Source organism: Zingiber officinale, chromosome 8A (genome assembly GCF_018446385.1).
Source record: "Zingiber officinale cultivar Zhangliang chromosome 8A, Zo_v1.1, whole genome shotgun sequence".
Lineage (NCBI taxonomy): Eukaryota > Viridiplantae > Streptophyta > Magnoliopsida > Zingiberales > Zingiberaceae > Zingiber > Zingiber officinale.
In genome coordinates this window covers 4,583,501-4,597,634 of record NC_056000.1, presented here as the reverse complement: position 1 = coordinate 4,597,634, position 14,134 = coordinate 4,583,501, and the positions used below count along the sequence as shown (strand labels likewise).

The 14,134-nt window shown below is 33.6% G+C and overlaps 1 protein-coding gene across 3 annotated transcripts in view; it reads left to right on the top strand.

The window, feature by feature from the left end:
* The window catches only part of LOC122012025 (callose synthase 7-like), a 68,385-nt gene that overhangs the window by 10,669 nt on the left and 43,582 nt on the right, over window positions 1-14,134 (top strand). For all 3 annotated transcript variants that reach the window (XM_042568473.1, XM_042568475.1, XM_042568472.1), the window contains exons 3-9: window positions 8,957-9,069; window positions 9,175-9,262; window positions 9,371-9,478; window positions 9,569-9,736; window positions 9,848-9,937; window positions 10,028-10,119; window positions 10,220-10,364. In XM_042568473.1, coding sequence (XP_042424407.1) covers window positions 8,957-9,069; window positions 9,175-9,262; window positions 9,371-9,478; window positions 9,569-9,736; window positions 9,848-9,937; window positions 10,028-10,119; window positions 10,220-10,364 — 804 coding nt within the window. The remainder of the gene's footprint in view (window positions 1-8,956; window positions 9,070-9,174; window positions 9,263-9,370; window positions 9,479-9,568; window positions 9,737-9,847; window positions 9,938-10,027; window positions 10,120-10,219; window positions 10,365-14,134) is intronic.

Below are 14,134 nucleotides of genomic sequence, written 5' to 3'. Positions count from 1 at the left end.
AAAACATGAGCGTTCAATTCTTTAAATATTTTTGTAGTCTTGAATCTCACTCAACTTGAAAGTGGCATTGCACCTAACAACGTGGAACTGTAAATGGAAATTTTCCTAATCTAGGATGTTCTTTGAGATCTTTAATAGTGGCAACAATGTTAAGTTTGGCATAGGATTTTGTTGAGATTGCCGAGGGGAAGATCTTGCAACATGGCGAAAACTTGACAAATTTAAATTTTCTTCACCTGCAATGTATGTTAGGATTAAATACAAATTTAAAAACCATTTTTTCAATTAGTATAATACCTCGTGGAAGCTACTCACGGGAAGATGATCAATCTCTATATTTACATGGCCTAGAGCACTTGTCCTGGTGAAGAGGTGCTACCATCCGCAAGAGGAGAGAGTATCCACTTTTCTAAATGATGAATGAGAAGGAGATGGTTGAATACCCATAAGGGGGTTGATGACACAATGAGGGAGGTGAGCAGTGATGATGGCCAAGGTTTTTTTGCAAGGTCTTGTAGCACACTTACATTATATCTCTCTTAATTTCTATATGTCTCAGTTCATGAGACATTTATATAGGTCATCCCCAACCACCTTTAAATCCCTATATATCAATTCCTAGGTTTTAGGAAAAAATTTACTAAGCTTTAAAAGCTTATTAATTAGTAGTTCACCTCATAGTTAATCTAGAAATAATTTTAAATGAAGTTATTAATTTTCAGCCCTTGTAAACTAATTAAAATAATTTCTTCAATACTTGTAGAATTTATTTTGGCTTTTAGAATCTTAGAATTTAATTTATTTCTTATTAAATTTATTTTTTGTAGTCCATTTTAATTGCATAAACCAACTCTTAATTTTTCAATCAAACCTCTATTTCCTACAAAAGAAGGAAGCAATTAGGGAAAAAAGAGTGAAGATTTTGTTCAATTATTCCTTTGATGGAAGGAATGAGGGAATGAAAAAGTTTTAAAATTTTATTTGTCTAAGATAAAAATAAAAAAAACACACATTTGATTTTTTTCATGCTTGGATTTGAAATTCATTCTGTGCAAAAGTGAGTTTCTTTGCGCAGAAGCAATATAGAGGAAAATTAGTATCTATTGCTAAAATAGTATCACTATTAGAATCTTTTATTGCAATCTAGTAATTATATGAAAAAATTACTCATAGTATGCAATTACATAGCAATGAATCAATTAATCCAATTATCTTTATTCTACTATCACTAACACATTCATCAATATTGTCGCCATCGTGCTTGTCCCAACTATTTGTGGTTTATTGCATGAATTTTATGCCATCATTATTGAACTTTATTTAAGAATTTTCCAAATTGATTTCAAATGAGATCCTGTTCCATTCCTAAATGATTTGGAGTAAATTGTGTTGGGTCTGGTAGTTGTGTAATCCGAGCATGGGCAAAATAACAGTATAACACCGCTTTGGCGAAATCGAGGCTAGAGTTGGACTCTATCTCTTTAAGACGAATTTACCCCGCACACGACGCTCACGGAACACGACAGTCATCTCCCAAGATACAACGACTTTATCTTGCAATAGCAACACTGCAAATTGCAAGACCTCCGAATTGAAGAAGCATCTTGAACTCTCTAAATGCAAGAATGGAATGCAATGCTTGCTTTGCTTTTTATTAGAATGAAAAATGAGAATGTGAGGGGTCTTATTTATACCAAATAAAAGGGTATAAGAACCTCTTGTTCAATTACATCCCATCCATCAAACTTGAATTGGATGGTCTAGATTGCATCCCTTCCCAAGAGACATAATACCTCTTCGTTAGATGCCTTCTTTTTTGAAATTAATGGTTCAGATTGAACCAATGAAGAGGCACTTAAACCTTTCAAGTTGGATGAGCAAGATTTGTCAATCTTAACCCAACGATCTAGATTTAATTTCTCATTCGCATTAAATTTCCAATAATCCCCCACATGAATGAAAATTAATGTATGCATGTTATCACTTAAGGAGAGGTAGATTGTCTGCGTAGTGAACGTGATGTCTTGAACTACTTAGCCGTTCGTGTAAACTAAGACAATGGTACCTACACAATAACATTTCTCACTTCTTTATGGTTCTCATTGTTTTGTTTGTTTTGGCTATGGACAACATTTTGAATTCATAAGTATTTCATTGAAGTAGTCCATCTTCACACTTATATAAGTGACCTCCTATAAAGAGTATCCTACCATACTCTATTTTTTCAAGTATAAGAGCTATTAATAGTTTATAACTTAACCTCACTATATATTATAGGTAGTACATTTCTATCCTAGGAATGAGAGGGGAAATAGTCCAAGTGCTTACACGAATTTTCATAATTTCATTGTCCCATTGAAACAAGATCTTAGGATCTCCAATTAACAAGGTTAGGTTACTACTATGAATGTTCTTATTTGTAGATTTTTAATCTCATTCCTCTTGATGTGCAACATATTTGATTTCTATTCAAACCTTTTGTAAATGGATCCGCTAAGTTATCTTTCGATTTGACATAATAGATAATTCTGTTAGAGATCAACTGCCTAATGTTATTGTGTCGTTGACGAATATGTCGTGACTTACCATTATACATGCTATTTTGTGCTCTTGCAATTGCCGAATGATTATCACAATATATCATCACGACAGACACTGGCTTATCCCAACATGGGATATCTTCTAAGAGGTTACGAAGCCATTCAGCTTCTTCTGCGGCTTTATTAACTCAGATTCCATGGTCGATCGAGCTATGCGCGTTTGTTTCATGGATTTCCAGGACACTGCTCCACCACCAATGGTAAATACATATTCACTGGTGGATTTAAAGTCTTTTGTATCAGATATCCAATTTGCATCACAATAGCCTTCTAGTACTGTTGGATATCTCATATAGTGTAATCCACACTCTAAAGTGTATCTTAAATATTTAAGAACCCTTATTAATGTCTTTCAATGGTCATCATTTGGATTACTTGTAAATATACTTAATTTGTTGACTGTGCAATATCCATACGTGTGCAGTTAGTGATATACATTAAACTGCCAATTATCGTCGAATATTCTAATTGGGATACAGGTTCACCATGGTTTTTAGCCAAATGCAAGCTTAAGTTGATCGATGTTTTTACAGGAGAAAGATCATATGCATTAAATTTTCTTAGTACAGTCTCAATATAATGAGACTGTGAAAGGATAATTCCATCTAATGTCTTATCAATCTTAATCTGAGTATAACGCCCGCTGTACTCATATCTTTCATATTAAAGTTCTTGGTCAACATCTTTTTAGTAGTCCTATTATATCATGATTACTATCCATGATGAGTATATCATACAGATAATGACAAACGAGTTAGGTGTGTCGTGTGCCTTTGATATATATGCATTTATTGCACTTGTTTATTTTAAATCCATTTGACATCATAGTTTTGTTAAATTTCTCGTGCCACTGTGTCAGTGCTTCTTTTAATCCATATGCTGACTTCACGAGTCTACACACCTTATTTTCTTGTCCTACAGCCACAGATCCTTCAGGTTGCTTCATATATATTTCTTCTTCTAATTCACCATTTAGAAAGGCTGTTTTCATATCTATTTGATGTATCTCAAGATTATGTATTGCATCAATAGCAATGAGTACTTGAATGGATGTGATCCTTGTTACTGGTAAATAGGTATCAAAGAAGTCAAGGTCTTCCTTTTGTTTGAATCCCTTTTCCACTAGTCTTGCCTTGTACTATTCAATAGTTCCATCAGTCTTATATTTCTTCTTTAGGATCCATTTACATCCTAAAGGCTTGATTCCAAGTGGAATATCTACCAATTCTCAATTATAGTTTTGTATGATGGAATTTATTTCACTATTGATGACTTCTTTTCAAAAGGGAGCCTTGAGACTTGATCTTGGTTCATTTTCCAACATATAAGTCATGAAATCAGGACAAAATGAATTTACTATTTTGGCTCTCTTACTGTGTCTTGGTTCTTCATTATTTCTAAGATTAAGATTATCCATATTCGCAGTTTCATAAGTTCTTTTATTTGAACTTTCTTCGTTCCTATCTTTACAAGGAAAGATATCTTCAAAAAATATAATATTCTTTGATTCAATTGTTGTTCCAACATGTACATCAAGAACTGTTGATTTGTGCACTAAAAATTAATATGTACTACTATTATTGACATATCCAATAAAAATACAATCAATTATCTTTGGTCCTATTTTGATTTGCTTTGGCTTAGGTATTTCCACCTTAGCCAAACACTCCCACACTTTCAGATCTATAGAAGGCTTATGACCCTTCTATAACTCATAAGGAGTTTTATCTTTCCTTTTGCGAGGGATTTTATTTAGAATATAGTTTGTTAATAAAATAACCCCCCCCCCCCCCCCGAACTTATCAACATAATATTCATCATTTCTTTAAGAGTTTGGTTTTTACGCTTGATAATCTCATCTGATTGAGGAGAGTAAAGGGTTATCGTTTGATGAATAATGCCAGATTTTGAACAAAATCCATCAAATGGACCATCATATTCTTCTCATCTATCACTCGAATTCTTTTAATTCGTTGACCGAGTTGATTCTCAACTTCATTCTTATAATTTTTAAATGCATCTAAAGCTTGATCTTTGCCTTTTAATAGATACATATAACAATATCTAGTGCTTTCATCAATGAAAGTAACAAAGTACTTTTTATCTTCTCTAGTTTGCATGAATTTTAAATCACATGTCACTGTGAATTAATTCTAGAGGGGTCGTGCATCTTTCCACTGAATGGTAAGATAACTTTGTCATTTTAGCTTAACACATATTTTACATTTATGTGTTGGGTCAACATTAAATGTTGACAATAAATTTAAATTCACAAGTCGTTGCAAAGTATTATAATTTACATGTCCAAGTCTAACACACCATAAATTAGAACACTCGATCAAATAAGCAGAATTTATAATTTTATTGCCATTGAATTCATAGTGTACAACCATTATATTCATTTTAAATAGACCGTTCTCCATAGGCCCTCTACCATGAATTGACCATTTTTATCCATACATACTTATTTGACTCAAACGCTAGCTTGAAACCAACTTTGACAAGAGCCCACACTAGATTTTTTCGGATGTCGGGAACATGAAGCACATCGATTAGGGTCACTTCTTTGCTTGACGTCATCTTCAGTACTACCTTGCCAAGACCAACAATGTTGGAAGTTGCAGAATTGCCCATGATTAGTTTTCTCCCATTAACTAGGGTGTAAGTTGAAAACTGAGACTTGTTAGAGCAAATGTGTCGTGTGGCACAAATATCGACCCACCACTGCCTTGAATTACCCACCAAGTTAGTTTCAAATACAACGACAGTCGGGTCTAATTTTGACATGCCTATTGACACCAAGGTTTAAAATCTCGACTTGTGCTGAGGTTTCGGTTCCAGACCGGAACGATACGATTTTGGTATCATATCGTGTAGTGCCGATACAGTTTCGGTACTTTTTTATTTACATATAATAATTATTAAATAAATATATTTATTGTGTATAACTAAAAAATAAGTTATATATTAATTTTATATAAGTTCTTTGAACAATTTAATATGGTTAGAAAAAATAATTAAATATAGTTTTCTTTAAAAATGTATTAATAACTTGAATTAAAATTAATATATCATAATTATATAAATTAATTGTTTATTCATTGAATTAATTATTAGTTTAAATCTTATATATTTAAAATAGTAAAAAAATATCAATTAAACAATAAAAAATAATAATAAAAAATTATTAGAATATAAATATGATTTATTAGAATTTTTAAGTAAAATTTAAAACCGTAAAAAAGAATTTTTATAATATCAATTAATATTTTTTTTAAAATTTTTTTAAATTATATATATATATATATATATATATATATATATATATATATATATATATATATATATATATATATAGGGATAATTTAATTAGAATTTATGAAAGTCTATTCAAAATATCACATCTCAGTTGGGAATTGTTTAAATTAATTATTTTTTTTTCTTTCGTAACAGTATGCACCTGTGAGCGGCGCTAGAAGCATTGTGCGACGCTTTTGGCGGCGGCGGAGACATCGTGCGACACTTCCGAGGCTAGCGGAGGCGTCGCTCGGCGTTTCTGGCACCGGCAGAGGTGTCCTGCTGTGCTTCTGGGGCAGAAGCGTCGTGGAACGCTTTCGGCAGCACTGGAAGTGTCGCGTGATGCCTCCGTCTGTGCCGGAAGTGTTCTGCGACGCTTCCGGCGGTGCGGAGGCGTCCTGCGATCATTGATCGCACGCAGATGACCGCACACGGAATTTATTCACTTGGGGTGCCGTTTTCACTTATGCACTGGAATGGTAAATTCCGACAGTTTCGGACGGCACAACTTGGCACTTCAAACGCTGATTGACACTAACTTATCTTCAGTCATGTGCACTCGAGTGACTTTCTTTGGACGACTGTCGTCTTTGGCCTTGTGATTCGGTTTTCCATAGTTGTGACATGTTCCTTGGAACTTCTTGGCCCTCCCTTGGCTCTGCCCTTTGTCAGGATACTTTTTCTTCTTGCCAGTGTTTAGTTCCATCAGATTTGCCTTTGCAAATGTAGGCATTTTTGTTGATTTTGATTGCTTGCGATTGTTTTCTTCAATCCGCATTCTTACAATCAGATTCTTAAGTCCCATCTCCTTTCGCTTGTGCTTTAGATAATTTTTGAATTTTCTCCATGAAGTTGGAAGTTTCTCGATTATCACGGCAACTTGAAGGGACTTATTCATTATCATGTCCTCAGCATGCAGATTATGTAGGATTAACTGCAACTCTTGAATTTGAGTTGTCACAGTTTTGGAATCAATTATCTTGAAGTCTAAAAATTTGCCGACAATGAATTTCTTTAGTCTAACATCTTTTGTTTTGTACTTCCTTTCGAGAGATTCCCATAACTCCTTTGCAGTTGACATTAGACTATACACGTTGTATAACGTGTTATCCAAGCCATTGAGGGTACAATTTCGACATAAGAAGTCATTGTGTCCCCAAGCATCATATGTCGCCTTCTTTCCTTTATCAGTCTCGCCGATATTGAGGGGGCATCTTCACATAAGAATCTCACAAGGTTCAACATGGTTAGGTAAAACAATATCTTTTGCTGCCACTTCTTGAAATCGGTACCTGTAAACTTCTCCATTTTCCACATGTGCCAGTGGAACAGGAGCCGTCGATGATGAATTCATCAAGATTGTACGGAAAAGATTCGTCTTAAAATTATTGGATCTGGTGGAGGTGCAATCTGAGCGCGGACAGAATGACGGTATAACATCGCTTTAGTGAAATCGAGGCTAGAGTTTGACTTTATCTCTTTAGGACGAATTTGCCTCGCACACGGTGCTCACGAAATACGGCAATCGTCTCCTAAGATACAACAACTTTATTTTTATTTTGCGATAACAGCACTGCAAATCGTAAGACCTCCGAACCGAAGAAGCTTCTCGAACTCTCCAAATGCAAGTATGGAATGCAATGTTTGCTTTGCTTTTTATTGGAATGAAAATTGAGAATGTGAGGGATCTTATTTATACCAAATGAAAGGGTATAAAAACCTCTTGGTTCAATTATATCTCATCCATCCAACTTGATGGTCTAGATTGCATCCCTTCCCAAGAGACACAATACCTCTTCATTAGATGCCTTCTTTTTTGAAATCAATGGTTCAGATTGAACCAATGAAGAGGCACTTAAACCTTTCAAGTTGGATGAACAAGATTTTTCAATCTTGATCCAATGATCTAGATTTAATTTCTCATTCACATTGAATTTCCAATAGATTCCTCTCAATATAAGCACTCGTGGACTACCACATCCATCATCCATCAATGTAGGACTAGGAACGTGGATCGCTTTGTCTTCCGCAATAAATATTGTCGAGCTTCTTGGCCATGTTTGTCAAATTTATTTGTAGTTTATTTCTAGTTCTATATTAAGAAGTCATGGTGTGAAGTTCCAGATTATGACTCTTCAAGATTTAGAAATATTTCCACTAACTTAAACTTTGAATCCAAGCTTACTTATTACTATGTTGTAATATATAGTAGTTTTAAATACCATTTGTTATATCCCATAGTGGGATTAACATAACATCTTGCAGGAGGATCAGATGGTTAAATTAAATTTGTAATAAATGATGATAGAGGGGTAATATTTATATACCTAAATGCATGACTGTTGCTTTTTTCAGGGCATGACTTATTTTTTATATGGAAAAATTTGTTTGTTATGTTTTAATTTTGTGCTTGCTTTCCATTTAGTGGTTTGGTATTTATTTCGAAGAGTCAAGTAATATTCTATAAATTTGCACCAGTAATGGAAGAAAAAAAAATTTGCTGTACAAGATAACCCGAGGCAAAGTTTTGGCACAGTGGCATACTATATTAGCATAAAAGTTTTGAAGAAAGCTCTAGATTTTTTTTGTCTTTGTTGTATCATAGAAGTGAAAATTCCGTATTGGGGGAAATTTTCAAGGTAAGTGATTCAACACATCTAGTGTAAGCTCTGCATATTATCCACTATTTTACCTTTTTGCTCCAAGTTGGACAAAGCTAGTTAGTATTTGCCAAAGAAGCGGTTGAGAGGGCTGATGCTGATGTGAGAAAGATGGTGTGGTGTTCTGCTACAGTGCTGCATTTTGGCCTGGAGTGGAACAAGGGCTTCTCACTTTATACAGGCTTGACATCAATGTGACTTTGAACCATTCTAGCATATATTTTTATTCTTTTCTGTCAAAAGTGTCATATATCCTACCTTAATTTGAGTGCGAGGCAGTTTTTCTAACTAGCACAGTCAAACAAGTACTTGCCAGATCATTGTTCTTCTACTTATGTGTACATGAGATACATAGGTCTTTGGTAATCTTGTTAAATTTATTTTCTCATGTGACTGCAGGATGAAGCTGAAACAAGGCCACAACTCGCTAGAAATGATCCAAAAGAAATACAAAAGTACTATCAGCGTTACTATGAAACTTACATCAAGGAAGGTGCTGCCAAAATAAAACCGTAAGACTATCATAGATAGACTTTTTGATTATTGTACTTATCAGAAATTTTTTCTATAAAATACTATTACATCTTACTGCTACATGCCGATCTATGCTTGTACAGTGCTGATATGGCTAAACATTATCAAATTTTATCTGTGCTACATGATGTTCTGAAGACTGTGGTACCTCCTGAGAGAGTAGAAGATGAGGTTTGTCTTAAATTTTTGGAGTATACATGCTCTTTTGACATTTTGTATATTTTCTATCTAACATGAATATAGAAAACAGTAAGCCAGTAACTGAATCCATTCTTGCAGATAAAGAGGTATGCCAAAGAAGTCGAGAGAAAAAAAGGTCACTTTGCACAGTACAACATTCTTCCTCTTCATGTTTCTGGTGCTTCTGAAATCATGGAGCTTCCAGAGGTGGCTTACCTATATATTTCCTTCTTGCTTGTGTAGCACTGTGAATTAATTTTTTTTTACTTTTCCCTTTTAACATTGTGGTCCTTACAGATACGAGCTGCATTGTCTGCATTGCGTAAAGTGGATAACCTTCCAAGACCCAGATTGCAGTCCACAGCAAATTCACAAAACCTAACTAATAATACCTTGGTGCATAATGATGGGGATCATTCTATTCATGATTTGCTAGACTGGCTTGGAATTGTGTTTCGTTTTCAAGTAAAGAGCATAGTTTTTTATGAACGCAATCTTTCTTCTGTGCAAATTATACTGGCCCAATTTTTTGTTATTCAGTTGATAAACCAGCAAATACAATTTCTGTAAGTGCAGAAAGGAAATGTCGCAAATCAACGAGAACATTTGGTTCTGTTACTTGCAAATATTGACATAAGGAAAAGAACCCAGGATGATTATGCACTGGTAATTATGTTCCTGCAATGGTATTCCTATGCCCAGAACTTGGCATGTTTACTTTTATGTGCATTTATAGCTCACCCCTCCTATTTACAGTTGGATAGTACAACTGTGAGCAAACTGGCAAAGCAAGTTTTTAAGAATTATCGTTCATGGTGTGACTATTTGCATTGCCCTTGTAACATCAAGTGAGTTATATATAATATATATAATTAGTTGGTTACTTCAAGACAGCATGCAAATTAAACCACATGATTTCAATCTATAATTTTACAATATTCAAAACAGGCCTTCCAGTTTTGAGGCTTCCGGTATTGTTCATGAGGATGCGCAACAACGGGAACTTCTTTATATTGGTTTGTACTTCCTTATTTGGGGTGAGGCTTCAAATATTCGGTTTATGCCTGAATGCCTTTGCTACATATTCCATCATGTAAGTGTAGTTTTATACATTAGTGACTCTTGCTTAATGCATACTAAAATTTTGTTTTATACATTAGTGACTCTTGTGTAATGCATACTAAAATTCTTATCCGATGTTCTGTTAACAAGAATGTAAAATCCAATCTAAAATTGTGAATAGAGAAAGTTCAGTTGGGATGTAATTATTATTAAAAATCATATTTTATGGCTAAAATGTTTTTTTTTTTTTCCATTTTTTATCATTTCATAATACATAGTAAGGTGTTTGTCACTATCCAGGGTGAATATGAACATCTATAACCTTCATAGGATCTACTATACTAGAAACTATTATTCATACCATGTACATTTCATGATGCCCAAACTGTTCAACAGTTAATTCCTGCTTTAAGATTGATAAGAATAATGTTGTCACTTTGATCAACCATATAAGTGTCACATATGCAACATCGACTTTCATCAGGGGCAATTATATCTATATAATTACCATGTGTTGATTAATTAAACAATATTATTATGTCAAAAATGGATCTCTAGTCTAAGTGGTGGGTCTAAACTTTGTACACAGTCCTAGAGATTCTATGTGGGCAAATTTAACATAACAACTGATAATAAAAGACATCTTAATTCCTCTTATCATGGTTTTTATTTTATTTTATTTACCATATAAAAGATACTATGATTGCTTTGATTATTTTTTATATTTTTAGCATCTGACAAACATAAAGTTCTTATTGATCTGATTATCGAACTTGTTTGTTAACATTATGTTCATTTTATGAAGTAAATCATAGTATTAACCAAAAATAATTATGTGGTTCAGATTTTAAAAGACTTTTTTTTTTGTAGACTGAGGAAACAATATTGATATTGCATGATTGTATCTGTTTTCATTGTGCTATAATTTTATAGATTAAGTGAAAAATAGTAATTATAGAGTTGTGCACCTCTGATAATTATTGAAGGGGAAAGTTCATAGTGTCCAAGTAACTTTTTTTTTATAAAAGGATTCTTGTTTGTAATAAAAGATGGGTGACATTAGCCATCAAAATACAAAAATGAATAATTTCATTGAAATTGTTTGATTGCCATTCTCAAAGCTAAATTATTATGATGTATTAATTTTTTGATTACAATTGTAGTAATAGTTGTGAATGTTTCATGTGATATAAGTTTGCTATTTATGATGGAGGATTGATGACTTTTGCCCCTAATAGGAGAAAATGGATTATTTGATGCAAAATTGTTCATTTATGATTGTTTTCCTTCAGCACGAATAAAATTCATAATTTTTATATGTCGTTTTTTTTTGTATGCATTTTTATTGCAGTGAAGTTGTTTGTGATGAAGGATGAGTGATATTTTACCCTCAAGAGGAAAATAAATAATTTCATATAAAAACAAAATTCTTTTTGGATTAATTCAACACGACAAAAATAATGAATTAAACTAACATTTCATTCCAATTCTAAGTTCAATAACAAATCTAAATGAATACAATACAAAAATACTCTCTAAATATGTCGGTCGTTGGGGAGGAGGGTCGAGGTCACAGATTGCCACACAAAGTGGCATATGGTCATTGATTTGGCTATTAGAGAGGGAGAAAGGAGAGAGATGGAGGAAAAGATGAGGTGGTGGCACACGACTAGAGAGGGAGTGAAAGGGGGAAGGAGATGAAGGGGAGGTGGTTGGTTGGATGCAGAAGAGGAGAAATAGTAGGCGACTGTAGGAAGGCAGTAGATTGGAAGAAAAGGGGATGGCTAATTTGGTTGCAAATTAACCACATGTTAATGAACAATCTGTGTCTGGAATAATAAAGGATGTTTATGTTCGCTTAGTAGTAAAATATATAAAATAAATAAGTTTAAGCATTAGTAAGCTCGGTTTGTTAATGTTCATAAAAAGTTCATGAGTAATTTATGAACAAACTTATTTATTAATTTGTCTAAAATTTAATTATAAATTCATTTCTTATTTTTTTCAACTACAAATATAGCAATATATAAAATTTTATAATATTAAATTATTCATAATATGCTAAAAGGACATAGCATATAAATTTTCATGGATCAGACATTGATAACAACACTATTAGTTGAGCTTGATAAAAAGCTCGAGCTCAGCTCAACTTGATAAGGTTTTTAATAAACAAGCTTGAATAGAGTCAAACTTGGCTCTACTTGTTTATACCCTTAATGGTTGATGGGTTTTATAATCAGTTGGAAGAAGTGAGGAAATGGGGAAGGATGAGAGGATTTAGGTTTTATGAAAGGGATGGGTAACTAGAGGGGTCGCTAGCTGTTTGTTATCACTAGTGGACTCGACTTGGAATAGAAGTTAATTTGTCACAAGTTTTTCCATTTACATTGATACTAAAACACCTTTTCTTAGTCAAGTCATCGCCTAAATGAGATAGCTACCCTCGCCCAAGTTACAAGTTGCTCTCTCACATCTCACTTGCTAAGAGTTCACCTCTTGGGATTTTTTTTTAACATTATACCATTCTCACTCTACCTAGACTTCTCGTTTGCCAAGAGGTATCACCGTTGAATCTTCTTTCAGTTGCTTAGTATTTGGCCCACCTTGATCTATTAGAATTTCATTTGTCAACACCTGTTGGACTTCCAAATTCTATCTGGACTTCTCTTGTCAAATGTTCAGTTGTCCTCAATCCACTTGGACTTCGCTAACTCTTATTAATCTTTTTCATTGTGCCTGCATACTTGATACACATGTGTTATCATGATACACATGAAATCATAGATATATCCTAACTTAAACTTTGGTACAAATATTGAAACCACATGCAATACTAAAATATTTTTTGTAGCAACACAATCGCTATGCTGTTGTGACACATGTGAAGGTATATTTCATCATAATTTCTTCCTCAGCGGCCTCTAGCTTGGGTGAAAATTAGATTTGTTGCAAGGTTTACTCACAGCATTATTGTGTCTTGGTGATGATTTTAATAGTGCTTGCAGATTGCAACATGTAACAAAACTGTCACAAACAGTTGCGGCATATGTATTTTTAGTGGGTATTGTTGACGGGTGACTCATATTTGGATAAGGTTAATATGAGGGATGTTATGGAAGAAAAATCTGTTAAGATTTTTCGTAATAAAATTCTGTTAAGATTTTATATAATAAAATTTTGTTGTGATTTTTCATAACAAAATTCTATTACGATTTTACCGGATCTAGGGTTTAGCATTATTTATAGGGATTATTGTAAGCTTATTGTACAACAACAAACATAAGAATCATTAGATGTGATTCTCTTGTGTAGAGAGAATTCTAATAAAGTTTCGGCCGTTTTTGTGAAGTAGGCACATCGCCGAACCACGGTAACTTTTCTTCTTTCTCTTCTTCTCCTTCCTCATGTTTGCTCTCCTTTTGTGTGTCTTTGTCTTATTGCTCCGCGCGATCTCTTTTCTCTCTTCCTCTTCTTTTGCGTTTTAGAGGTTGAGAGGTGTTGCCCTCTCTTTGCGCAACAAATATAGTTGGTATCTTTTCTCTCACCACTCTCTCTGTTCCCCATCTTTCTCCTTTCCTCTTCCTCTACACTTTTTCTCTCCTACAATAATCTCATCTTCATTGTAATTAAGGTATCCTCTGTAGCATAGTTGTGACACTTCTTTGTAAATGAAGTATTATAATCTGTAAGAGTGCAAAAAAATCTGAATATTTAAACTCATTATGAGCATATACTAAGCTCCCCTAATATAACTCTTAATGGTGCAAATGACTGAATCGTATTTTCATTTGAGCAACT